Below are 27,326 nucleotides of genomic sequence, written 5' to 3' on the forward strand. Positions count from 1 at the left end.
CTGGATTGCAGCGGTGCTTTTTACAGTGAAGTGTGGATCTGAGATAGGCTGCATCTCATCTCTCTGCTATCCTCTATTCTAGTCTGCCATGCAAACAGTAGCTCTCTCTCACTCAAGAAAAACAGGGATATTGGGTTCAAAACTAGAATATAAACACAGACTAGTGTGAGGTACTGACACAATTCTACAGAAAGCAAAAGCATCTCTATAGCTTCCAGTGGAACCCAAACCCTTCACCCTTGAAACACATAAGAAAATTGTTATTTTGGAGAAAAAGGAGGGTTGAAACGTACTTTTAAAGAGTTTTTGTCCTTTCAAACCATTTGTTCAGAGGAAGCGGTGTAGTATTCCAGTGAGTGTCCCCAGTTCTGTCACAGAATCCAAGCCTTTTCGATCTTTTCTTCCTCGCTCCGCTCAGTTCCCTCTCATACTCACTGGGCTGATGCAAGACACCCTTGAAAATAAAAAAAAAGAAAGAAAAAAAGAATAAAATGGAGCTTGGAGCGGAGGCAGAGAAAGAGGGGGGAATCACATTCTGAGAATTCTTGGGGGCATGCCAAAGTCCCAGAATTTCACATGCTACAAATAAGGTTTCAATTAAGTCAGAGCCCAGTACCCAATCAGAATGCTTTTTTTCTCCTTGAGGAGAAAGTTCTTTTGACAGCCAGAAGGAGCGATGAAACCACTTTAATTCACGGCAGCAATAATTCAGAAAGCACAAAAAAACGTAAATTCAACGTTGCATATTCTTGTTGTGTGGAAGAAATTACATTTGATTCTGTTGACAAATACAGTGCCTTCAGAAATGGTTCATACCCCTTGAATAAAAACACATTTTCTGTTAAAGCCTGAAATTCAAAATGGATTAAATGTTTTCTCACCCATCTACACACAATACCTCATAATGACAAAGTGAAAACATGTTTTTGGAAATGTTTGCAAATTTATTGAAAATGAAATACAGAAATATCTCGTTTACGTAAGTATTCACACCCCTGAGTCAATACTTTGTTGAAGCACATTTGGCAGCAATTAGAGCTGTGAGTCTTTCTGGGATTGTCTTTAAGAGCTTATCAACCCTGGATTGTGCAACATTTGACCATTATTCTATTCAAAATCCTTCAAGCTCAGTCAAATTGGTTGTTGATCATGGCTAGACAACCATTTTAAGGTCTTGCCATAAATCTTCAGTCAAAACTAACTCGGCCACTCAGGAACATTCGCTGTCTTCTTGGAAAGCAACTCCAGTGTAGACTTTGCCTCGTGTTTTAGTGTGAATTAATCTCTGGTGAAAAGATTACTGAACCAGGTTTTCTATGATTTTGGCTATGCTTAGCTACATTCTATTTCTTATCCTGAAAAACATTTTAGTGCTGAACGATTACAAGCATACCCATAACACAATGAAGCCACCACTATGCTTGAAAATATGGAGAGTGGTACTTAGTAATGTGTTTTATTGGATTTGCCCAAAGCATAACACTTTGTATTCACAACAAAAAGTGAATTGCTTTGCCAATTTTTTTGCAGTATCAATTTAGTGCCTTGTTGCAAACAGGATGCACAGGCTTCCTTCCTTCTGTACAGGCTTCCTTCTTCTCACTCTGTCAACTAGGTTAGTATTGCAGAGTAACTACAATGCTCTTATCACAGCCATTAAACTCTAACTGTTTTAAAGTCACCATTGGCCTCATTGTGAAATCCCTGAGCAGTTTCCTTCCTCTCCTGCAACTGAGTTAGGAAGGACACCTGTATCTTTGTAGTGACTGGGTGCATTGATACACCATCGAAAGTGTAATTAATAACTTCACCATAATCAAAGGGATATTTATGGTCTGCTTTTTACAAAAACATTTTTGACCGATTTACCAATAGGTGCCCTTCTTTGCGAGGCATAGGAAAATCTCCCTAGTCTTTGTTCTGGGTGACTTTAACCTCCCTACGTCTACCTTTGACTCATTTCTCTCTGCCTCCTTCTTTCCACTCCTCTCCTCTTTTGACCTCACCCTCTCACCATCCCCCCTACTCACAAGGCAGGCAATACGCTTGACCTCATCTTTACTAGATGCTGTTCTTCTACTAATCTCACTGCAACTCCCCTCCAAGTCTCCGACCACTACCTTGTATCCTTTTCCCTCTCGCTCTCCTCCAGCACTACTCACTCATGCCCCTACTCAAATGGTATCGCAACCTTTGCTCTCTCTCTCCCATCCTATCATCTCTTCCCTCTGCTCAACCCTTCTCCAACTAATCTCCTGATTCTGCTTCCTCAACCCTCCTCTCCTCCCTTTCTGCATCCTTTGACTCTCTATGTCCCCTATCCTCCCGGCTGGCTCGGTCCTCCCCTCCTGCTCTGTGGCTTGACGACTCATTGCGAGCTCACAGAACAGGGCTCCGGGCAGCCGAGCAGAAATGGAGGACAACTAGCCTCCCTGCGGACCTGGCATCTTTTCACTCCCTCCTCTCTACATTTTCTTCCTCTGTTTCTGCTGCTAAAGCCACTTTCTACCACTCTAAATTCCAAGCATCTGCCTCAAACCCTAGGAAGCTCTTTTCCACCTTTTCCTCCCTCCTGAATCCTCCTCCCCCTCCTCCTCCCTCTCTGCGGATTACTTCATCAACCATTTTGAAAAGAAGGTTGACGACATCCGATCCTCGTTTGTTAAGTCAAACGACACCGCTGGTCCTGCTCACATTGCCCTACCCTATGCTTTGACCTCTTTGTCCCCTCTCTCTCCAGATGAAATCTTGCGACTTGTGACGGCTGGCCGCCCAACAACCTGCCTGTTTGACCCTATCCCCTCCTCTCTTTTCCAGACCATTTCCGGAGACCTTCTCCCCTACCTCACCTCGCTCATCAACTCATCCTTGACCGCTGGCTACGTCCCTTCCGTCTTCAAGAGAGCGAGAGTTGCACCCCTTCTCAAAAAACCTACACTCGATCCCTCAGATGTCAACAACTACAGACCAGTGTCCCTTCTTTCTTTTCTCTCCAAAACTCTTGAGCGTGCCGTCCTTGGCCAGCTCTCGTTATCTCTCCCAGAATGACCTTCTTGATCCAAATCAGTCAGGTTTCAAGACTGGTTATTCAACTGAGACTGCTCTTCTCTGTGTCACGGAGGCTCTCCGCACTGCTAAAGCTAACTCTCTCTCCTCTGCTCTCATCCTTCTAGACCTATCTGCTGCCTTTGATACTGTGAACCATCAGATCCTCCTCTCCACCCTCTCCGAGTTGGGCATCTCCGGCGCGGCTCACTCTTGGATTGCGTCCTAACTGACAGGTCGCTCCTACCAGGTGGCGTAGCGAGAATCCGTCTCCGCACCACGTGCTCTCACCACTGGTGTCCCCCAGGGCTCAGTTCTAGGCCCTCTCCTATTCTCGCTATACACCAAGTCACTTGGCTCTGTCATATCCTCACATGGTCTCTCCTATCATTGCTATGCAGACGAAACACAATTAATCTTCTCCTTTCCCCCTTCTGATAACCAGGTGGCGAATCGCATCTCTGCATGTCTGGCAGACATATCAGTGTGGATGACGGATCACCACCTCAAGCTGAACCTCGGCAAGACGGAGCTGCTCTTGCTCCCTGGGAAGGACTGCCCGTTCTATGATCTCGCCATCAAGGTTGACAACTACATTGTGTCCTCCTCCCAGAGTGCTAAGAGCCTCGGCGTGTCCCTGGACAACACCCTGTCGTTCTCCGCTAACATCAAGGCGGTGACCCGATCCTGTAGGTTCATGCTCTACAACATTCGCAGAGTACGACCCTGCCTTACACAGGAGCGGCGCAGGTCCTAATCCAGGCACTTGTCATCTCCCGTCTGGATTACTGCAACTCCCTGCCTGTGCCATTAAACCCCTACAACTCATCCAGAACGCCGCAGCCCGTCTGGTGTTCAACCTTCCCAAGTTCTCTCACGTCACCCCGCTCCTCCACACACTCCACTGGCTTCCAGTTGAAGCTCGCATCTGCTACAAGACCATGGTGCTCGCCTACGGAGCTGCGAGGGGAACGGCACCTCCGTACCTTCAGGCTCTGATCAGTCCCTACACCCAAAGAAGGGCACTGCGTTCATCCACCTCTGGCCTGCTCGCCTCCCTACCTCTGCGGAAGCACAGTTCCCGCTCAGCCCAGTCAAAACTGTTCGCTGCTCTGGCACCCCAATGGTGGAACAAGCTCCCTCACGACGCCAGGACAGCGGAGTCAATCACCACCTGCCGGAGACACCTGAAACCCCACCTCTTTAAGGAATACCTGGGATAGGATAAAGTAATCCTTCTAATCCCCCCCCCCCCCCCAAAAAAAATGATATAGATGTACTATTGTAAAGTGGTTGCTCTACTGGATATCATAAGGTGAATGCACCAATTTGTAAGTCGCTCTGGATAAGAGCGTCTGCTAAATGACGTAAATGTAAATGTAATGGTTCAACCTGTGTTGAAATTCACTGCTCGACTGAGGGACCTTAAAGATAATTGTATGTGTGGGGTACATAGATGAGGTAGTCATAAACATTTATTTTTTTTAAAACACTATAATTGCACAGAGTGACTAAATACAACATGAGACTTGTTAAGCAAACTTTTACTCATTCTTTTATTTAGACTTGCAATAACAAAGGGCTTGAATGCTTATTGACTCAAGACATTTCAGCTTTTCATTTGTATTATGGGGTACTGTGTGTAGGCCAGTGAGTACATACTGCAAGTACACACAGATACTTACAATTGTTATACAATTCATGAAGCACTTTTATACGTTGATAACACTCGGACCACAGAATGAGCTCACCTTAGTGATGAGTATGGACAGTCACCACCTGATGACATCATCACCGCCAGTGTTCCATAGCTGATGTGGACTAAAACACCAGACTCAGGAAATAAAAGGGATAATGAGGATTAAGGAGGTAAGGATCAACGTATCAAATAATGGTAAGGGGGTGGAATTCCCCTTTAAATGCACCCCTTCCTTCATGATGGAAAAGCATGGTGTGGCTTAGTGAGGAAAGCACGCTCTACAGTAGTCCAGTGTGCTAAAACTCTATCGATGCACATGGTCATGTCTCATATCTGCCTGAAGAAATATAACATTCTACAATAGACATCAAGGTAATTTACCTCAGTCAATTAAACATTTACACTTTACAGTGAGGTATACTTTATAAAAGTGTTACATAGGCATATCCCTCGGTCACTGCAATACCTTCTGTCAGAGATATTGTAGCGGGAGTGAGAGCAAGTGAAAGAGGGAAAAGAGAGGAAGAAAAAAGGAGAAAGTGAGAGATAGAAAGTGAGAGGAATTGTTTGTGTGAGAGACAGACGGTTAGCAGCCACAGAGTAGATTTCCTGAGTGGCTGCAGCAGTAAGTGTAGCATGCTCACTATGGCCCATCTTAAACACAAACCATGTGCTGCTTGCTGGAAACTCTGATTCAACACACCAGGACTTCTAATGCAAAAAGACACACCCATCACACAGAGACCGACAAATCTACACACACAGGGTGCGCACATGCAGACAACTACGCACACACACAGGTGCACACACACACCACGCTAACTTTTAATCAAAGAAGACTCATACCTCTTCAAATTGGATATTTCTTTAATAAAGAAAATGGAAAACAATTCTTATGTCAACAGCCTCATTTGGAAGCCAATCAGGCAGAAGACTAGCAGTAGTGTGCTAGCAGTAGTGTGCTAGTTATCATTAAAAAACTATTTCCATGAACCAACATTACATGTTAATAATAAATCAATCAATTATATTAGGTTCATCTGACTACAATTGCTGTACCTATCTCTATTTGTATCTGTATGTACAAATCACTTGGTAAAATGCATAGGTGGTCATTTCCATCTACAAGACAGATAAAAAAAATTGGACTTAAGCAAAATAAATAGCTTGATCTTCAGACTGCTTCATCCAGCCCCGCAAGGCTTCTGTCCTTCATCCTATGCTGCGTACACGTGTTCCTCAGAAAAAAAACTAACATTTGGAAAACATTCCAACTGGAGGTTGGATCTCAATGGTACTGAGTTATAGCACGGGTTTCCCACTTATAATTCCAATTTAGAAGCTTGTTTTTGGATGCCGGAAATGCATTGTTTCAATTATTTAGGAAAGCAAACGAACGCAGCATTATTGCACGGAAACAAACGTCACAGTTTCATCCAGTTGTAGGGAGGAGGAGAGGGAGTGGAATAGGTCTTTGGCTCATCTCTGGTTTTTGCTCACTCGCGCTCTCTCCCTCCCTCTATTTTCCATCCCTCACAAGCCATTCTTCACCAGTTCGTGGGCTCCACTTTCATCGATGACCAGGGTAGGGCGGAACTCTCGGCCACTCACCAGCTCCTCCAAACCCTGCAACACAACAGGAAGTGACATCAGGCTTTTATATCATCAGCACTAGTAAAACGGAATTAAGTAACTATAACAGGAATCACTTTTTAATATTTATTTCTATTTGAACAGGTGCCTACTGTTAAGTCCCTCCCTCTTACCTCTCCGCCATAGGACACCAGTGGGGAGATCTCACATTTGATTGGCAGGTCTGTTCCATCCTTCAGACTGTGGGGAAAAGAAAAGGAGGAAGGAATCAGAGGAGGAAAGGTTGAGTGCTTTTCTCTTGTGTATGGAGTAAGAAAAGAGAAGAGGCAGCTGGATGTGTGATTCTCTGCTCCAGCTGTTCTTAGATGATTAGATGTTTGGAGCAAAGCATTAAAACGTTCACATCAGAGAGACTGCTAGACCATTTTCCTGGACCCAGATGAACCCTATTCCTGGGCTAAAAGGCACTTTGAGATTCCATTTAGTCCAGGCTTCATCTAGGTCCAAGAAGACTAAGTAGGCAGTTTGAAGTGAAAGTAAATGAAGTCTATATTGATTGGGAGAGAGCATATATCACACAGAAAGAGCCAATACACCTTATTGCAATCTAATGACACTACTAAGTAGCATTTATGAACATTTATGAATGTAATAAATATAAAAAAATGCTGTTGAATGAACTACTTTCATTTAAATCATAATCTTTGAACAAGGATTTAAATGTATTTAGTGTTGCCGTCACAATCACAGGTAACTGGCCAACATCAGATCTGAAATGGCCACTCAAAATCAATTGCAAAGCATGCCCAGTGCCCATTACCCAGCATGCTCCACATTCCGTGGGTTAGTAGCTACTGTCCCAGTTAGCACTAGGCCCTGCACCAATATCTTATGCATCCTTCCCTCCCTCCCTCCTTCCTTCCTTGAGATAATCACTGCTCCAGTATGGTTTGATTGGTGAAAGCAACAGGATGATAAACTGGCCTACACTTACCTAATCACATGCAGACCATTGATTGGCTAAAGAAAGAGGAAGGAAGGAAGGAAGGATGCATATGAAGACTATTGGACAGGAACCAAGTCAGTGGGCAGGTCAGGTACCCTGTGACCTCACTATGACTTTTGACCTGGGCCCTAGCACAGCTAAACCCCAGGCTGCATCTCAACACCCTAGTCCTTTCCTCTCCTTCTCTTCACCGACACTGATAATAAACTGACCAGGTGAAAGTAGGACAGGAGACAGAGGAAGCCAGTATACAGAATTGAGACACAGCCCAGGTGTGTGTGTGTGTGTGTGTGTGTGTGTGTGTGTGTGTGTGTGTGACAGTGGGTTACAGTGTGAAAGCCAAAGCCCCGTCACCATGCAGTAACTCAGTCAGTAGCACAGAGAATAGTTACTTCTGGTTGACATCAGCTGTGCCACATCCTGCAGGTCCGTTTCTGGAAACATTAAAACATTACACAGGACACACAGGGTTAAGGGGAACCTTAAGAGGGATGCTGTGAGAAAAAGTGGGATTGTGGAAAAGGTGTGACAGGGAGACTATATGGTGATGAACGTGACAATAGGTGGTGAGATAAATACAATGTATACTCACTGTGAGTGTGTGTGTGTCTCACCTGGGTATAGCAGGCACACGTGTCCCGTTCTCGTCTATAAAGTGTCCAGCAGCATTGAGGACCCAGCGGTGATGCAGGGACATGAGGGCGTGTTTCACCGTGGTGGGCGTGTCTTTACCGTCCTGGCTGTCGGCGTTTTTCAGGGCAGAGAACTCGTCTTCACGAAGAACCTCATACACCACAAAGGCCCTGAGACACACAAACACACACAGTGTGAAAACGCATCTTTAGTGCTACCGTTTCCAAGGTAACCCACCCCCAGAACAACAAAACATATTTATCAAAACAACCTGAGAATGGCAGAGTTCTAAAATAGAGCCACATAGAATTGCGTCCTCATTGCAATGAGGAATCCTTTGACTCCATGTAAAGTTCTAAAAGCAGCAACATGACACAGAGGTGATGTCATGAATCAACCGCTGAGAGAGAGACTGGAGCAGCTCGTAAAACCTACATCTTACAGGCCCCAGCAGCAAGAGGAGGGCTGGGCTGGCTCTGGGACAGTGGCTATGGAGCTGGGGTTTGGGCTAGGTGTCTGAGGTCCTGGAACCTGCCAAGGAGTTGGGGGATGAAAGCTGGGGCTCCAGAGATCTGGGTGTCAGGACCTGGGGCTTACTAACGGATTCCTCCACACATGCTAAAGCCAGCTGGAAAATCGTCTACACTTACTTGGCAAACTGGAATATGTCAAAGACAAATTTTTCCATTTTAATCCCGTTGGGTTTGTCGGGTTTGATTAGCCGTCCCTGCTCGTCCACATACGGGATTTTCTTCTGGGCCACGTGATGCTGCAGCTGAGGCTCGAACATCCTGAGAGAGGGTTTCAAATTTCAATGTCACATGCACAAGTAATGGCTTTTTTGCGAGCTCTAACTCCAACAATGCAGTAATTAATAACAATGTAATACAAAAAATAACAAGGTAGAACAAGGTCACATGAGATATAAAAACAAGAACAAGTAAGTGCACACACACACATATTAAGGTCAGTTCCAGTACCATATTTACAATGTGCAGGGATACTGGATTGATAAAAAAGGTAGATACAGTGCCTTCAGAAAGTATTCATACCCCTTGACTTATTCCACATTTTGTCATGTTAAAGCCTGAATATGAAATGGATTACATTTTTACCCATCTACACACCCCATAACGACAAAGTGAAAACTTTTTTTTTTGGCAAATTTATTGAGAATGAAATACAGAAATATCAAATTTACATAAGTATTCACACCCCTGAATCAATACATGTTAGAATCACTTTTGGCAGCGATTACAGCCATTTGTCTTTCTGGGTAAGTTGCTAAGAGCTTTGGATACCTGGATTGTACAATATTTAGCCATTCTTTTCAAAATTCTTCAAGCTGATACACAACCATTTAAGTATTGCCATAGATTTTAAAGAAGATTTAAGTCAAAACTGTAGGTTGGCCACTTAGGAACACTCACGGTCTTCTTGGTAAGCAACTCCATTGTAGATTTGGCCTTGTGTTTTAGGTTATTGTCCTGTTGAAAGGTGAATTTGTCTCCCAGTGTCTGGTGGAAAGCAGAATAATCCAGGTTTTCCTCTAGGATTTTGCCTGTGCTTAGCTCCTCTCCATTTATTTGTTATCCTGAAGAACTCCCCAGTCCTTAATGATTACAAGCATACCCATAACATGATGCAACCAGCACTATGCTTGAAAATATGGAGAGTGGTACTGTGTTGTATTGGATTTGTACAAAACATAACACTTCGTATTAAAGACAAAAATGTAATTGATTTGCTACTATTTTTTGCAGTATTACTTTAGTGCCTTGATACAAACGGGATGCATGTTTTGGAATATTTTTTTTTCTGTATAGGCTCCCTTCTATTCACCCTGCCAACTAGGTTAGCTTTGCGGAGTAACTACAATGTTGTTGATCCATCCTTAGTTCTCTCTTATCACAGCCATTCAACTCTAACTGTTTTAAAAGTCACCATTGGCCTCATTGTGAAATCCCTGAGAAGTTTCCTTCCTCTCCTGCAACTGAGTTAGGAAGGACATCTGTATCTTTGTAGTGACTGGGTGTATTGATACACCATCCCAAGTGTAATTAATAACTTCACCATGCTCAAAAAGGGATATTGAATGTTCGGTTATTTATTTATTTATTTTTTAACCCATCTACCAATAAGTGCCCTTAATTGTGAGGCATTGGAAAATCTCCTTGGTCTTTGTGGTTGAATCTGTGTTGGAATTCTCTGCTCCGACATTACAGATAATTGTATGTGTGGGGTACAGAGATGAGGTAGTCCTAAAAAAAAAAAAACATGTTAAACACTTATTGCATGCAGAGAGAGGCCATGCAACTTGTGACTTGTTAAGAAAATGTTTACTCCTGAACTTATTTAGGCTTGCCATAACAAAAGGGGTTGAATACTTATTGATTCAAGACATTTCAGCTTTCATTCTTAATTAATCTGTAAAAAAATTTACAAACATAATTCCACTTTGACATTATGGGGTATTGTGTGTAGACCAGTGACAAACACATCTCAATTTAAAACATTAGAAATTCAGAATATGGAAAAAGTCAAGGGGTGTGAATACTTTCTGAAGGCGCTGTATGTATAGGGGTAAGGTGACTAGGCATCAGGATATATGATAAACAGAGTAGCAGCAGCGTATATGATGATTGTATGGGAGTGGGTGTGCGTGTGTGTAGAGTCAAATCAAACTTTGTCACATTGGCCGAATACAACAAGTGTAGACTTTACCGCGAAATGCTTACTTACAAGCCCTTAAATCAACAGTGCAGTTCAAGAAGAAGAAAATATTTACCAAGTAGACTTAAATAAAAATGTATAATAAAAAGTAACACAATAATAATAACAACGCTATATACAGGGGGCACCGGTACCGAGTCAGTGTGCGGGGGTACAGGCTAGTTGAGGTAATTGGTACATGTAGGTGGGGACGAAGTGACTATGCATAGGTAACAAACAAACAGCGAGTAGCAACAGTGTACAAAAGGGAAGGGGGGGTCAATGTAAATTGTCCGGTGGCGATTTTATGAATTTTTCAGCAGTCTTATGGCTTGGGGGTAGAAGCTGTTGAGGAGCCTTTTGGTCCTAGACTTGACGCTCCGGTAGCAGAGAAAAACAGTCTAACTTGGGTGACTGGAGTCTGACAATTTTATGGGCTTTCCTCTGACACCGACTATTATATAGGTCCTGGATGGCAGGAAGCTTGGCCCCAGTGACGTACTGGGCCGTTCGCACTACCCTCTAAAGCACCTTATGGTCAAATGCCGAGCAGTTGCCATACCAGGCCGTGATGCAACCGGTCAGGATGCTCTCGATGGTGCAGCTGTAGAACTTTTTGAGGATCTGGGGACCCATGCCAAATCTTTTCAATCTCTTGAGGGGGAAAAGGTTTTGTCATGCCCTCTTCACAACTGTCTTGGTGTGTTTGGACCATGATAGATCGTTGGTGATGTGGACAGCAAGGAACTTGAAACTCTCGACCCTCTCCACTACAGCCCTGTCGATGTTAATGGGGGCCTGTTCGGCCCGCCTTTTCCTGTAGTCCACGATCAGCTCCTTAGTCTTGCTCACATTGAGGGAGAGGGTGTTGTCCTGGCACCACACTGCCAGTTCTCTGACCTCCTCCCTATCTCATCGTTGTCGGTGATCAGGCCTACCACTGTTGTGTCGTCAGCAAACTTAATGATGGTGTTGGAGTCGTGTTTGGCCACGCAGTCGTGGGTGAAAGGGGAGGGGACTAAGCACACACCCTTGTTGGGCCTCCCATGCTGAGGGTCAGTGTGGCGGAGGGGATGTTGCCTGCCCTCGCCACCTGGTGTCGGCCTGGCAGGAAGTCCAGTATCCAGTTGTAGAGGGATGTGTTCAGTCCCAGGGTCCTAAGCTTGGTGACTAGCATGGAGGGACAATGGTGTTGAACACTGAGCTGTAGTCAATGAACAGCATTGTTACGGATACAGGTATCCTGTGTGTGTTTCTTTTCTCTCCTACTCCCCACACAGGTGACAATCGTCATTCCCCAATCAGTCATCAATCAGTCACCAACCAAGACACCTGCTCCTTTTCCCTCAACCAATCACATCCCTTTCCCTTGGTTTAAAAACCCAGTCAGTTGTTTTCTCCCCAGATCAATCTCTGTGCTCAATCTCTCTCAAACTCATTCTCTCTCAGTAAACTCAATCTCTCTCTGTATTGATCTCTTTTGTTTTTGCAACTACATGTCACTTTGTCCATCCCACCTGTGAGTATTGTTTTTGTTAAAGTGTTGACTGTTTGGTGGGAAAAGGGGGTACCAAGACCAGTCGCCCATGGGCCTACATTACCCGAAAGAAAACAGTGTCTAAATACACTAGTTAGAACTGGGCGGACCCCCCACTGTATTTTTGGTTAGTTAGCTAGCTGTTATTGAAATAGGCTAGTCTAGCTTAGGGGTGTTTTTGGCTTATTGTTTCTTTGCTTGGGTCCAGCTCAGCCCCTCTTCCCACACCCTATTACCGTGTGTTTGAAAATAAACCAGTAGTGTTTGACGGTAGATTTACGTTGTCTATGGTTTTTGTTCTCGCTGTTTCTTTATCACTATTATAATTTGCATGAGTTATGTTACGGCTCTCGTTTCCATCTCCCCTAGACTGCAAGGCCAAAGGGATTCGTAACAAGCATTCTCACATAGGTATTCCCCTTATCTAGGTGGTTGAGGGCAGTGTGGAGTGCAATTGAGATTGTGCCGTCTATGGCTCTGTTGGGGTGGCATGCAAATAGGAGTGGGCCTAGGTGTCTGGGATGATGGAGTTCATGTGTGCCATTAACCAGCCTCTCAAAGCAGTTCATGATTAAGTGATGTAAGTGCTACAGATGTAAGTGCTACAGGGCGGTAGTCATTGTGGCATGAACCCTTAGAGTTCTCGGGAACAGGAATGATGGTGGTCATCTTAAAACATGTGGGGATTACAGACAGGTAAAAAAATGACTGAATATGCCTGCCAGCTGTTCTGATTGGTCGAAAGAACAGATGACTCCTGGTCACCTAAGATTTTTGTTGTTGTTGAGGACAGCCCTACTTTTGTTTAATGATTATTTCACTTGCTTTGGCAATGTAAACATATTTCCCATGTCAAATCAAGCCCATTTGAATTGAACTGAAAAAGGTGGGGATGCAGAGAGAGAGTGAGATCAGGACATTTGAAACACGCACTTGGTTTTAACTGTTAAGTGAAGAGGGGAAAAAAATATATATAAATAAAAAAACTGTCCAAACTAAACTTAAGCTTTTTCTCCTTTCATTTCCTTCACCTTAGATTCTGGGTATTCATTAAAGTCACTGCGATGTTCCCAGGGATATATCAGCTGACAGACACTGCTCACTCTCAGGTTATGAGGCTCCCACTAGGCAGGTAATGACCTCAAATACCTGCTTAATGAGGGATACACATTCACCATGTAATTACTCACTTACTGTATGGAGGTGTGTGTGTGTGTGTGTGTTTGCATGTGTTTGAGACTCACTGGACGATGTCCCTGAGGAAGGCTAGGGTGAAGAAGTGATTGGCCACGTTTCCTGCATTGAACATCAGCCGCCCGTCTGCGCTGCGCTTCTCAGCCGTAGCCAAGGTGATCTCGCTGTATTCTACCACCTGGTAACGTCCGTCAACCTTACAGACCACGCCCACCGCCTCCGTTGGATTGGTCTTCTCCACCACCTGGAAGTGATTTTACCTGGGTCAAAACGTCTCAGATAGAAATGTAGATATGGATGGGATTCTTAAAAATAGCATTTGACTCTACATTTTAGTCTGAATCAGAAATCTAGCCCTCAGCCCATCTGGTTGGTAGTCCAAATGACAGAGCTGGGCTTGATGAGGGGGTTAGTGGTAGGGGAGAGTATTGGGGCAAGAATCCACATCAACTGTAGTGTTTGTCAGTTAATGACACGAGGGTGGGTCCCTGCATTCCTCTGATCCTCGCAGAACCTCCCCACCACAGCTCTTAATCTGACACACAACAGGAATGGCTTTACTACAGCTCTCAACTTGGTGTTAAATACACTATATATATATATATATATATATATACACACAAAAGTATGTGGACATCAATGTTCCCTCTAAACTGTGTGGTGCAAGGGGCGAGACTGCCGTGCAGAAATACGGTATCCGCACACGGAGAAGCACGAGATTGAACTTCACTCAACTTTCTAGAGTTTTCCCTGTTAGTTAACACTATCAACATTTCCCTTTACTGTGGCAATTGTGATAGAATCAATGCAATATGAGCACCTTTCAAAGCAACATACGGATACAACACTAACTATGCAAGACTTATTAGTATGCAAAACAAACTACACGAGTTAGTTGTCGGCAGAACACATCAGAATAGGTTTCTATTGCATTGACACGCATGCCTCAGCCCGTACTCCACACAAACCGGTGCTGCATAACCAATAAGAGCTGCAGTAGGTTTATATGCAAATTGACCATAGCCATATATGGATCTCTGCCATTTACTTTGAACTGGATTGTGTTTACAGCATGAGCGGTCTTGAGTAGATGCGCTTGTTTTGAGATCAAAGCGAGAACTGCATGAAACAACCATGTGTGCACATTCTGTTAATATCCTTTGCTAGTTAGTGAGTCGTCAGCAATAGGGGAGTGATTGCTTCCTACAAGAGCACAAAACATGTACATTTCTAGAAATCTTTGAAAAGCAAGTCAGGTAAAGATTTTTTTTTGTCTTAAAGGGAGAATTTTGGATTTTGAGACAGCCTTGAATAAGCTAAGTAGCCAATAGGCAGAGGGTAGCATCATTTGTCTGATTCTCTGTAATAATAGTATGGGAATAATAATGCATTTAGCTTTGAAGTGTTTTCTTGAATCAAACACAGAACATTTTCAGTCACCTCCTTGACTGAAGGACAAGGGGATACACAGGTTAATGTCAAGCCTTGTATGTTTTTTTTCAAAAGTCTCATGGAATGTAGGCCTACACAAACACCACACTTTGGCTGCAACTGTAAGCTGAACTACAAAACAGCCATTTCCATGTTAAAATGTTATGGAATGCATTTTCTCCCTTGTTTTTGATGGTAGGCCACTCTGGTAGGCTTATATTATGATTAAATAGGCACAGTAGCCTACTTCGCCACAGTTAAAACTAACTTAAAGCAGGTACAGCCTCAGTGTTCACAGTAAACGCGCGCTGGAAGTTGCATAGAATTTTCACAACTTTCAAGTTTGCGCTCAACGAACCTGAAATTTGCTCAGTACCCCAAAAGATTAGAGGGAACATAAGTGTACACCCCTTCAAATTAGTGGATTAGGCTATTTCAGCCACACCCATTGCTGAAAGGTGTATAAAATCGAGCAAACCGCCATGCAATCTCCATAGACAAACATTGGCAGTAGAATGGCCTTAATGAAGAGCTCAATGTATTTCAAAGTGTCACAGTCATAGAGCACCACCTTTCCAACAAGTGAGTTCGTCATATTTCTGCCCTGCTAAATCTGCCCAGGTCAACTCTAAGTGCTGTTATTGTGAAGAGGAAACTTCTAGGAGCAGTTCTCGGCTCAGCCGCGAAGTGGTAGGCCACACAAGCGCACAAAATGGGACTGCCGAGTGCTGAAGCATGCAAAAATCGTCTGTCCTCGGTTGCAACACACACTACAGAGTTCCAAACTCCCTCCGGAAGCAACGTCCGTACAAGAACTGTTCGTTGGGAGCTTCATGAAATCGGTTTCCATGGCCGAGGAGCCGCACAAAAGCCTAAGATCACCATGTGCAATGCCAAGCATCGGATGGAGAGGTGTGAAGCTCGCCGCCATTGGACTCTGGAGTGGTGAAAACGCGATCACTGGAGTGATGAATCAAGCTTCACCACCTGGTAGTCTGACGGACAAATCTGGGTTTGGCGGATACCAGGAGAATGCTACCTGCCCCAATGCATAGTGCCAACTATAAAGTTTGGTGGAGAAGGAATAATGGTCGGGGACTGTTTTTCATGGTTCGGGCTAGGCCCATTAGTTCCAGTGAGGGGAAATCTTAACGCAACGGCATACCATGACATTCTAGACGATTCTGTGCTTTGTGGCAACAGTTTGGGGAAGGTCCTTTACTGTTTCAGCATGACAATGACCCCGTGCACAAAGTGAGGTCCATACAGAAATGGTTTGTTGACATCGGTGTGGAAGACCTTGACTGGCCTGCACAGAGCCCTGACCTCAACCCTATCGACCACATTTGGGATTAATTGGAATGCCGACTGCGAGCCAGGCCTAATCGCCCAACATCAGTACCCCACTTCACTAATGCTCGTGGCTGAATGGAAGCCAGTCCCCACAGCCATGTTCCAACATCTAGCGGAAAGCCTTCCCAGAAGAGTGGAGGCGGTTATAGCAGCAAAGAGGGGACCAAATCCATATTAAATGCTCACAACTTTGGAATGAGATGTTTGATGAGCAGTTGTCCACATACCTTTGGCCATGTAGTGCATTTCATTTATTTTTTGGTGACAATCTCATGGTCTGTCAAGTGACTGAGAAGAACCCAAGCCAATAACGCAGAACTAAACCCTAAAATGTCAACTGAACAATCTGCTGAAGGTCTTGCAGAGCATTGGTGTGTGTGTGTGTGTGTGTGTTAACTGCTAACTGTTTGTTCCAACAGGAGCAGGCCTGTCAGTAATAACTAACTAAAGGAGATAGGAAGGAGTTTCGGGGGAATACAGAGGGCGAGGGAGGAGCGTCCACTCATGTGAAGAAAGCACACTAATGAAGAGTAATAGCAGCTTCTAGTGTCAAACTGGGACCAGCCAGCCAAAATATTACTGAGAGTGTTTGCGCGCGTGTTCCTGTCCTGAGACAGTGATGAGAGGATGTTAGACGTCACAAAGCTGCCATCAGGAGGAAATGGATGATAGAACAGCTAGGGCCCCATCTCTTCTCGTATTTCCCAAGTCTTACTACTTCTATTCTCTTCACATTACTCATGAACTGGCCTTACAGTGTGTGTGTGTGCATGGTGGGGATGCTGTACTGCTGAATTTGAGCCAGATCTCCCCAACATTAAGGTCAAATAAAATAAAAACTATAAAAACAAAAATAGTTTAATAGTTGCACTGCCATGCTAGTTAAACAAGTTGTAAAAACTGTCGCTTTCCTGAGAAAAAAACCCAGTTAAGTTTCGTATTTAACCACTGTTCCCTGTAAAGTTTTCTTCCCTCTCAAAAATAGTACACTGTGCCCAAACTCATTGTCTAGAAAAAACAGATCATATATCAGAGGCGAGTTCAACAAGGCTTCTGTTTGCGGCGAACACGTTGCCAGAGTAACAAAATCAGTTGAACATTCCAAAATGTTACAGTGAAACATCAAATAGCTACTTTTTGTAAGGATTAATGTAGCTTTGTAGCAACAATATTCAAACTGGGAATGACTTAATTATTCCTACTAAATTCATTCTACTAAATGATTGAGGGGTTGGGTTAAATGCGGAAGACACATTTCAGTTGAATGCATTCAGTTGTGCTGGCAACTGACTAGGTATTCCTATTCACTTTAGTAGTAGTAGAAAGTTAGTAGAAAATGATAGACGTAGAAAGTTTATAGTAGAAAGTTTACAGTACATGGCCACTATTTTTAGAGGCAGTTTAGATCCGAAATAGACACCTGTGTTCGCTGCACACTAGCTTCTCAGACTGTTAGCCAATGTTCGCAGCTAACACAAAACAAATGGAATATGTTAACGAACGTTCGTGAACTAGTTCCTTTGTTGAACGCCTTGTCTATGTGTTGGAGGGCTATGTGGTTCCCTCACTGCCCATAACGAGGCAGTAAAACCTGGCCACTCTCACTTCATATAGTTGCAGCAGTTATTTACACTGAACAAAAATATAAAAAACGCAACATGTAAAGTGTTGGTCCCATGTTCCATGAGCTGAAATAAAAATCTCTGAAATGTTCCATACACACAAAAAGCTTATCTAAAATTGTGCACAAATTGTTTTACATCCCTGTTAGTGAGCATTTCTGCTTTGCCAAGATAATCCATCCATCTGAAAGGTATGGCATATCAAGAAGCTCATTAAAAAGCATGATCATTACACAGGGGCACCTTGTGCTTGGGACAGTAAAAGGCCATTTTATAACATGTAGTTTTGTCACCCAACACAATGCCACATACTTCTAAAGTTGAGGGAGTGTGTAATTGGCATGCTGACTGCAGGAATGTTCACCAGAGCTGTTCTCTACCATAAGCTGCCTCTAATGTCGTTTTAGAGAATTTGGCAGTATGTCCAACAGGCCTCACAACTGCAGACCATGTGTAACCACGCCAGCCCAGGACCTCCACATCCTGCTTCTTCACCTGCGGGATCATCTGGGGGGGGTGCAGAGGAGTATTTTTGTCTGTAATAAAGGCCATTTGTGGGGAAAAACCAATTCTGATTGGCTGTGCTTGGCTCCCCAGTGGGTGGACCTATGCCCTTCAGGGCTGCACACCTGCCCAGTCATTTGAAATCCCTAGACTTGGGCCTAATGAATTTATTTAAATTGACTGATATCCTTATATGAACTGTAACTCAGTAACATTTTAATTGTTGCGCTTATATTTTTGTTCAGTATAGATTTTAGTTTATGTGTCCTATATAATCTCAGCCATCAAACTAGAAAGAAATACTTGAAGTAGCAATGAATGCACATCCCTGGATGTGTTTTTAAATGGAATAGTCTATCATATAGCTCCTTACATTGTCTGGCTAAAAACTCCACTGTTCAGACCTCAGCTCACTGCTACTGAACTCCTGAATGATAGCAGACTACACCCCCACCTAGTGGTGAATTAGAAGTGCAGGTCTTTATTGAGGAAGTCGTGCCAGGGCAGTTCACTGTTTCAATAAGGGGATTCGGTAAAACTGGCCCAGGTTACACTGGGTTATGGTCCCTCATGTGACCATGCAAAAGACTGAGGGAGGTGCATCCTGCTCAAATGGTACAGTAATCTGAGCTGCTCTGTAATATTGTCAACAAGGTAGCATGATGCATCGTACAGAAACATTCAACAGTGTCTCCTGACCCCTCCTGTCTCAGCCTCCAGTATTTATGCTACAGTAGTTTGTGTCGGGGGGCTAGGGTCAGTCTGTCACATCTGGAGTATTTCTCTTGTCTTTTCCGGTGTCCTGTGTGAATTTAAATATGCTCTCTCTAATTTTCTTTCTTTCTTTCTTTCTTTCTTTCTTTCTTTCTTTCTTTCTTTCTTTCTTTCTTTCTTTCTTTCTTTCTTTGTCTCTCTCTCGGAGGACCTGAGCCCTAGGACCATGCCTCAGGACTACCTGGCTTGATAACTCCTTGCTGTCCCCAGTTCACCTGGCTGTGCTGCTACTCCAGTTCCAACTGATCTGCCCGCAGCTATGGAACCCTGACCTGTTCACCGGACATGCTACCTGTCCCAGACCTGCTGTTTTCAACTCTCTAGAGACAAAAGGAGCAGTAGAGATACTCTCAAAGATCGGCTATGATAAAGCCAACTGACACTTACTCTTGTGTTACTGACTTGTTGCACCCTCGACAACTACTATGATTATTATTATTTCACCATGCTGGTCATTTATGAACATTTGAACATCTAGGCCATGTGCTGTTATAATCTCCACCCGGCACAGCCAGAAGAGGACTGGCCACCCCTCATAGCCTGGTTCCTCTCTAGGTTTCTTCCTAGGTTTTGGCCTTTCTAGGGAGTTTTTCCTAGCCACCGTGCTTCTACACTTGCATTGCTTGCTGTTTGGGGTTTTAGGCTGGGTTTCTGTACAGCACTTTGAGATATCAGCTGATGTAAGAAGGGCTATATAAATACATTTGATTTGAACATTTATTTTCCATAAAATATATGTTTGAATTTCGAACTAGTTTTCATTGGGAAGGCAGGCAAAGCGTTTTAATAACAAGCAATCACTTTTGCATGTGAAAGCACAGAATCCTACTCATCACTCTTAACCTAAGTCACTTTTGCTTAACCTAAGTCACTTTTGTTTGAGCCTACTTCACCAACGGCCAGAGGGGCGCTCGGCTCACACCCAGGAGGCAGCGCGTTTCCAAAACAAATGCAATTCGTTTTTACTCGTTGCAAACTCCGCCCACCCGGGCCAGTTTAACATGATCCCCTCAATCACACTCTCTTATCGAAACACAGTCAAAACACACCTTCACTGAACACATAGAACCAAGACTACATCCTGGTCTGGTATTGGATAACAGGAGATGAACAACCAGGAGATCAAGAATTGGTCTAAATTAATTTTAATTTCTTCCTTCTTATTCAAAAGTGACCAACCATATTGCTTTCAGTTCAAAGCCTTTGTGAACATTGGCTTAGAGGGAGCGGGGAACAGGGGAGGAAACCAATTTAGGATATACTGAGAGAAAAGGAAGGAAGTAATTTAAGAGTATTGGATTACATTTGGTGAGTCACCTTTGGCCCCCAGTCGAGAGACACAGAAGAGGGCAGAGAGAGACAGCTAGAGAGAGAAAGAAATAAAAAAAGAAATCCAGTGAGAAAGAGACAGAGGGCTACTAACCTTAGCCCCACAGTCTCCTCCTTTCTGGACACAGAAGCCAACAAAGGCAGGGTCTGCTACTTTAACCAGGATGTTGTCCACACAGTAGACATGGATGAACTTGACCCCCCTCCGATCCATGTCCTCCACGATCCCCTGGGTACCCAGAGCTCTGTAAAGACCCCCGTTACCATCTGAAACACACACACACACACACACACACACACACACACGAGACCCCTGTTATCATCTAAAATACACAGACATGCACGCACCAACACACGTTAGGTTATGTACCTGGGGCCATGGCCAGCTTGTTTTTGCTCTCCAGGATGATCTTGCCATTGTAGTCCATGGCAGGCAGCATGCCCTGCTGGAAGAATATCACGTTGTCTTTGCACAACCCAAAGTAGCTGTGGCGCGAAAAAAACGTTTTAGTTGACTCCATGGTTCGGCCGCTCGTCATGATGTACCTAGGGGGAAATTTGGAGGTACAATTCAGTTCATGATTCATTCATTCACTGGTCATTATGCACAGGGAGAATGGGGTGATACATTGGGTTTGATTCAAGACTAATACAACTCTCAAGACAGTGCTTAAATTGTTTGTTTTTTTTAAATCAAAAGTTTGACTTTTCACAGTGTCAGTGACTCATAAGAAGTCCCATAAAATAACTTTTATTCATAATCCACATTGCCAGATTAGGCTAACATTTTCATCCAGATGAATTTTAACATCTGAATGCTCTGATCTGACTAAAGCTAAAAAGACATGGTGGCAATGTGGTTAAAAACCCACAGAATAGAATGACTAGAAAGAGCGTCTCAATTCAAGTCAATGATGGAATAATGGTTGGACTGGCAGACATCTTGAGTGTACCCACGCCTAGGTTGAAGATGAAAGGTTAAGACAATGGGATTCTAATAACCCATAACTCTTTGCAAAAATGGGACCAGCTATGCTAGTTAAAAACAGCACTGGTAGTTAACAATGGCGCTGATCCCAGATTTGTGAGGACGTTATCGTAACCGGTATATTTTCGACCTAGACCCATGCAAGTAAAAGCAGGAAGTGTACCCTTCAATCTGTATTGTGATTTGTTGAGTCAATTCAACTGACATTACTAAAACTACATTACACATCAATTAGCATCATTTGAATTAACATTCTGCATTACCATGGCAATCCAGCATCAGTTGATAGACCATTCCAAAAAAGCATGGATATGATTGTATCACAATACAAGGCAGCCATTGCGAGTGTACCCATGAGTTTACCAGTCAAATTGGCAGGGTAAGAGCTTCTAAGTCTGTTCTATTGATGGGTTGCGTCACAATATTGTTTTAAAACAGTTCGTTTTAGGACTGATGCCCGAATGAGCACTCTACTCAATGCACCCTCAATGGTCTAAAGTGCAATACCGTGGCTTGAAAACACACTGACGTTTCTTAAGAAAAATAAATAAATAAATAAATTGTAGGAAAACCTTTTGTCTTTATTTTTATGACGCCAGATTGACTTTAGATGCAGTATAACTTTAGCTAGCTAAGATTAAGGGGGGGCCTCCAGATTTTAGCTAGCTAACGTTAGCATTGCTAGCTATTTTGTACAAACTTTGCTAGCTAATGACATAATTGCCATTTGTCTAAAGTAAATTTGACATGATGGGAAAGTTGATTCCTACTAAATGTGTCTACTTCACTAATGTTATCGTATTGCCAAGCCCCTATAGTGTAATTTAGACCAAACAGTCCTTAGCCCCCGAGCATCAACATGGCAACGACATGACCGAGTGATGGAGGTGCAACCCATTACATTTACATTTTAGTCATTTAGCAGATGCTCTTATCCAGAGCGACTTACAGTAGTGAATGCATACATTTCATAATTATTATTATTTATTTTTTCTTCGTACGTTCTTCGTACCATTAATTCATTTTATTTCTATGAACATTAACTGAAATGTCTGTTTATTTTTGTTTTTTTAAATAACCAATTAAGCGCAGACAACATGCTAATTAACTACAATGAGCAGAATCCATTGCGCCTGCTCTCATTGGTTCTTCGGGCAAGCCTGTGGGGCCGGTAGACAGACATGGAAAGGAAGAGCGATAGAGAAACACGAGGGGGATAGAGAGCGGTTGCGTCGGTATCTCTACCTGACAACCTGATTGAATATTTTACTTAAGTAAAGTAAATAAGATGGTTATAGCCTAATAAGTGACAGTAATGAGCAGTCACTCACCATCAATTGTTTTATTCTGTGTTACAGCATTGAACCCACAATGTATTTATTATTGTTTAAAATATATATATATATATATATATATATATATATATATATATATATATATATATAAACTCAACCAAAACCAAACCCAAAAAGCACTAATCCCTCAGCACTAATGAACAACAGGGGATGTTCATCCTCCGCAGTGAATTTCATAAAAAAAAAAGTTTGTTAAAGTTATCCTTTTTCGATAAAACTATACTAAAATATAAATCACATCACCAAATAATTTATTAAAACGAACTAATTTGCCATGAAGATCTACAGCTAGCTTCCATCCTCCTCTGGGTAAATTGAATTGAATTCAAAACCTAGGAGGCTCATTGTTCTCACCCCCATTCCAGACTTACACAGTAATTATGACAACTTCTGGAGGACGTCCTCCAACCTATCAGAGCTCTTGCAGCATGAACTGACATGTTGTCCACCCAATCAAAGGATCAGAGAATAAATCTAGTACTGAAAGCATAAGCTATAGCTAGCTAGCACTACAGTGCATAAAATGTGGTGAGTAGTTGACTCAGAGAGCGAAAGACAATAGTTGAACAGTTTTGAAAAATATATTTATTCCAAAATGGAGAAGCAAGAGATTTTTTTACTTTCAGTTTCACTTCTTTAGCTAGCAAATGCAGCTAGCTAATTTAGCCTACTCAAAAAGATGGATGCCATGTTAGCAAGTTGGCTATGACTATTCAACACAACACTGGAACTCCTCCAATTCAAGGTAAGATTTTGGTTTTAATAATTTATTGCCACTGGGGCCCACCAGTATAAACTGCTTAATGACCAAAAACCAAAAGCTTACCTTCACACTAACGTTACTGCATGATTTTAGCGGGTTTACTAACGCGTTAGTTCTATTAGCTATGTTGACTATAACGTTACTTTAGCTAATATGGTGACAATGATGTAGGCTGTGTGTAACGGTTATGATATGGTTTGCCTTGGAAAGGTTTTTCACCTGGTCACATACAGCTGATGTATTGTGCATTGAAGTACACAAAAAAAGGGAAAAGGTGAGAGGAGGAGAACGCGAGAAGGAATACAATGTGGCTGCTATGAAAGTGAACTGTGTTTAAGCGTGATCAGGTATGTATTCATTCCGCCAATTCTGTTGAAAAACGTTTCTTAAAACGGAAGCAAACGGAACAAAACGGGGATAAACAGCTGAATTTGTCCAATAGAAACTCTCATTTGCAACTGTTGGACTAATGATTACACCCTATATCAGCTAGATGCAGGCAAGAGCGTGCAAGCCGGTATTGCATGTGCCACTGTCTCACCTCAAAAACATTTCTCGAACTGTGTGCACATACGTTGGTAACTTTCATAGGCTAGGTTGTAGAAACGTCATGATGGGTATAGGGAAAATTAGAGTATCATGTAGTAGCCTAATCCTATCAATGTTACATTGAACTGGGTGAATGGAATACGAATGACAGTCATCCAATATGCTGTAATAGAAATAATGCCATGCTGATGAGAAAAGAGAAAGAAAAAGGCCTCATCTTCAACGACACTGACCACCCATGACTTGACAAAACCAGAAGTACTTCCTTATGACTGGAATGAATGTCACCTGGCATCTCATGGTGAGCCCTTTGTCCTGACTCCTGACCTTAATTACAGACAGAGCCCGGCCCAACCCTGGATGCCAGCAAGACGTCTCCTTCCGTCAACCCACTCCTGAATCGTCTTAATGACTTCCTTCATCTACTCCACAGGGAATTATAATCCTGCTCCTTCTGGGATTAAACCACTTCCTTGATAGATACAGGTGAGCGCCTTCATAAAGTATTCATACCCCTTATCTTTTTCCACATTTTGTTGTTTACAGCCCGAATTTAAAATTGATTCAATTTAGATTTTTAGTCACTGGCCCACACACACACACACACACACACACAATAATGTCAAAGTGGAATTATGGTTTTCGAAATGTTTACAAATTAATAAAAAATGTAAAGATGAAATGTCTTGAGTCAATAGGTATTCACCCCTTTGTTATGGCAAGCATACATAAGTTCAGGAGAAAAACAAAATGTGCTTAACAACTCAAATAATAAATTGCATTGACTCACTGTGTGCAATAAGTGTTTAACATGATTGTTGAATGACTGCCTCATCTCTGTACCTCACACATAATTGTAAGGTCCCTCAGTCGAGCAGTGAATTTCAAACACAAATTCAACCACAAAGACCAGGGAGGTTTTCCAATGCCTCGCAATGAAAGGCACCTATTGGTAGAAGGGTAAAAAAATAAAAATAACCATACATTCAATATCCCTTTGACCATGGTGAAGTTATTAATTACACTTGGGATGGTGTATCAATACACCCAGTCACTACAAAGATACAGGTGTCCTTCTTAACTCAGTTGCAGGAGAGGAAGGAAACTGCTCAGGGATTTCACCATGAGGCCAATGGTGACTTTTAAAACAGTTACAGAGTTGAATGGCTGTGATAAGAGAGAACTGAGGATGGATCAACAACATTTTAGTTACTGCGCAATACTAAGCTAATTGACAGAGTGAAATGAGGAAAGCCTGTACAGAATAAAATTATTCCAAAACAGGCATCCTGTTTGCAGCAAGGCACTAAATACTGCAAAAACGTTTTTGGGGAGCTAAACACAGGCAAAATCCTCACGAAAAACCTGGTCCAGTCTGCTTTCCACCAAATTCACCTTTAAGCAGGACAATAACCTAAAGCCAAATCTACACTGGAGTTGCTTACCACTGGAGTTGGCCAACTTACAGTTTTGACTTAAATCTGCTTAAAAATCTATGGAAAGACCTGAGAATGGTTGCCTAGCAATGATCCACCACCAATTTGACAGAGCTTGAAGAATTTTGAAAATAATAAATGAGCAAATGTTGCACAATCCAGGTGTGGAAAGCTCTTAGAGACTTACCCAGAAAGACTCAGAGCTGTAATCACTGCCGAAGGGGATTCTAACATGTGCCGAATCAGGGGGTTGAATACTTAGCTAATCAAGATAAGAGTATTTTACAAATATTAGAAGTTTCCATCCACTTTGAGTATTTTGTGTACATCGTTGACAAAAAAATGAAAAATCCATTTTAAACCCCACTGTGTAACAACAAAATGTGGAAAAAGACAAGGGGTGTGAATACTTTCTGAAGGATCCTTATCTAGGTCTAGTAAATAATCAGACAGATGAAACTGGAGAACAGAGGGGGAACATAAAAACTTATTTTTGATACAATAAAAACATTGTATGGCTTGTTTGTGATTTCACAAATGGGGCTAAAACAAAAATGGGCTCCTCAGGAATGGATTGGGAAACAGTGCTTTGTGGTCAGTTTGCTGTATGTTCTATACAGTATATCCCCCATAGTGTATCATTATGCCCTTATCTACCAGTCCCACTCTCACCAGGGGATGCAGCACTTGGCTCCATGTCTCTGTTCTGCCAGCTGTTGCAGCCTCAGTATCCTTTCTGCCTGGATCTGGAACAGGGTCTTGTGGGAGGGCAGGCCCACGTCGTACATGCCTTTAGGGTAGGAAACCCCCAGCCTGGTCCCCTGGCCGCCCGCTAGCAGGAGAACAGCCACGCTGCTCTGGGAGATACACCGGAAACCTGGGAGCGACAATAGAACAACAGTTAATTTACAAAAACAATAATTTATTTTACAACATGTAAAGATAAATGAATTCAAATTTCACAGAATCTCAAAGCGCTTCAAAGGACAAAAAAAAATATTTAGAAAAACCACATGAGATGGACAGTTATTACAAAGTTCATGGCTTGAATATTCATCTGAGAGAGGTGGTCAAGCTGGGAGAGAAAGTCCAGAGGCAGGCAGGAAGCGCTGTCTCAAAGGTGTCCCACTGTCTCGGTCTTTTCCGTAGTAGAACTCAGTCAGTTTAAGTTTGAGCTAAGCCACTGCAGTCCATGTACCTTGTAGTAGGTACAGTTGAAGTCGGAAGTTTACATACACCTTTGCCAAATACATTTAAACTCAGTTTCACAATTCCTGACATTTAATCCTAGTATAAATTCCCTGTCTTAGGTCAGTTAAGATCACCACTTTATTTTAAGAATGTGAAATGTCAGAATAATAGTAGAGAGAATGATTTATTTCAGCTTTTATTTCTTTCATCACATTCCCAGTGGGTCAGAAGTTTACATACACTCAATTAGTATTTGGTAGCATTGCCTTTAAATTGTTTAACTTGGGTCAAACGTTTCTGGTAGCCTTCCACAATAAGTTAGGTGAATTTTGGTCCATTCCTCCTGACAGAGCTGGTGTAACTGAGTCAGGTTTGTAGGCCTCCTTGCGCGCACATGCTTTTTCAGCTCTTCCCACAAATTTCCTATAGGATTGAGGTCAGGGTTTTGTGATGGCCACTCCAATACCTTGAATTTGTTGTCCTTAAGCCATTTTGCCACAATTTTGGAAGTATGCTTGGGGTCATTGTCCATTTGGAAGACCCATTTGCGACCAAGCTTTAACTTCCTGACTGATGTCTTGAGATGTTGCTTCAATATATCCACATAATTTC

The 27,326-nt window shown here is 42.7% G+C and overlaps 2 protein-coding genes across 6 annotated transcripts in view; both read right to left on the reverse strand.

Annotated features, from left to right (window-relative positions):
- The window catches only part of LOC106560289 (discoidin domain-containing receptor 2), a 50,071-nt gene extending 49,595 nt beyond the window's left edge, over nucleotides 1-476 (reverse strand). For all 4 annotated transcript variants that reach the window (XM_045687695.1, XM_014123040.2, XM_014123041.2 and 1 more), the window contains exon 1: nucleotides 294-476. The gene's annotated coding sequence lies outside the window, so the exon portion shown is untranslated. The remainder of the gene's footprint in view (nucleotides 1-293) is intronic.
- Nucleotides 477-5,593: 5,117 nt separating this feature from the next.
- Nucleotides 5,594-27,326, reverse strand: part of LOC106560290 (UDP-N-acetylhexosamine pyrophosphorylase) — a 29,494-nt gene continuing 7,761 nt past the window's right edge. The window contains exons 3-11 of one of the 2 annotated variants that reach the window (XM_014123042.2): nucleotides 26,196-26,400; nucleotides 20,803-20,978; nucleotides 20,527-20,699; nucleotides 13,470-13,663; nucleotides 8,627-8,767; nucleotides 7,958-8,146; nucleotides 7,736-7,777; nucleotides 6,511-6,577; nucleotides 5,594-6,370 (exon numbers count right to left, since the gene is read on the reverse strand). In XM_014123042.2, coding sequence (XP_013978517.1) covers nucleotides 6,278-6,370; nucleotides 6,511-6,577; nucleotides 7,736-7,777; nucleotides 7,958-8,146; nucleotides 8,627-8,767; nucleotides 13,470-13,663; nucleotides 20,527-20,699; nucleotides 20,803-20,978; nucleotides 26,196-26,400 — 1,280 coding nt within the window. In that variant the 3' untranslated portion in view covers nucleotides 5,594-6,277. The remainder of the gene's footprint in view (nucleotides 6,371-6,510; nucleotides 6,578-7,735; nucleotides 7,778-7,957; nucleotides 8,147-8,626; nucleotides 8,768-13,469; nucleotides 13,664-20,526; nucleotides 20,700-20,802; nucleotides 20,979-26,195; nucleotides 26,401-27,326) is intronic. The other variant, XM_014123043.2, reaches the window with a different exon arrangement.

Source organism: Salmo salar, chromosome ssa10 (assembly GCF_905237065.1).
Source record: "Salmo salar chromosome ssa10, Ssal_v3.1, whole genome shotgun sequence".
Lineage (NCBI taxonomy): Eukaryota > Metazoa > Chordata > Actinopteri > Salmoniformes > Salmonidae > Salmo > Salmo salar.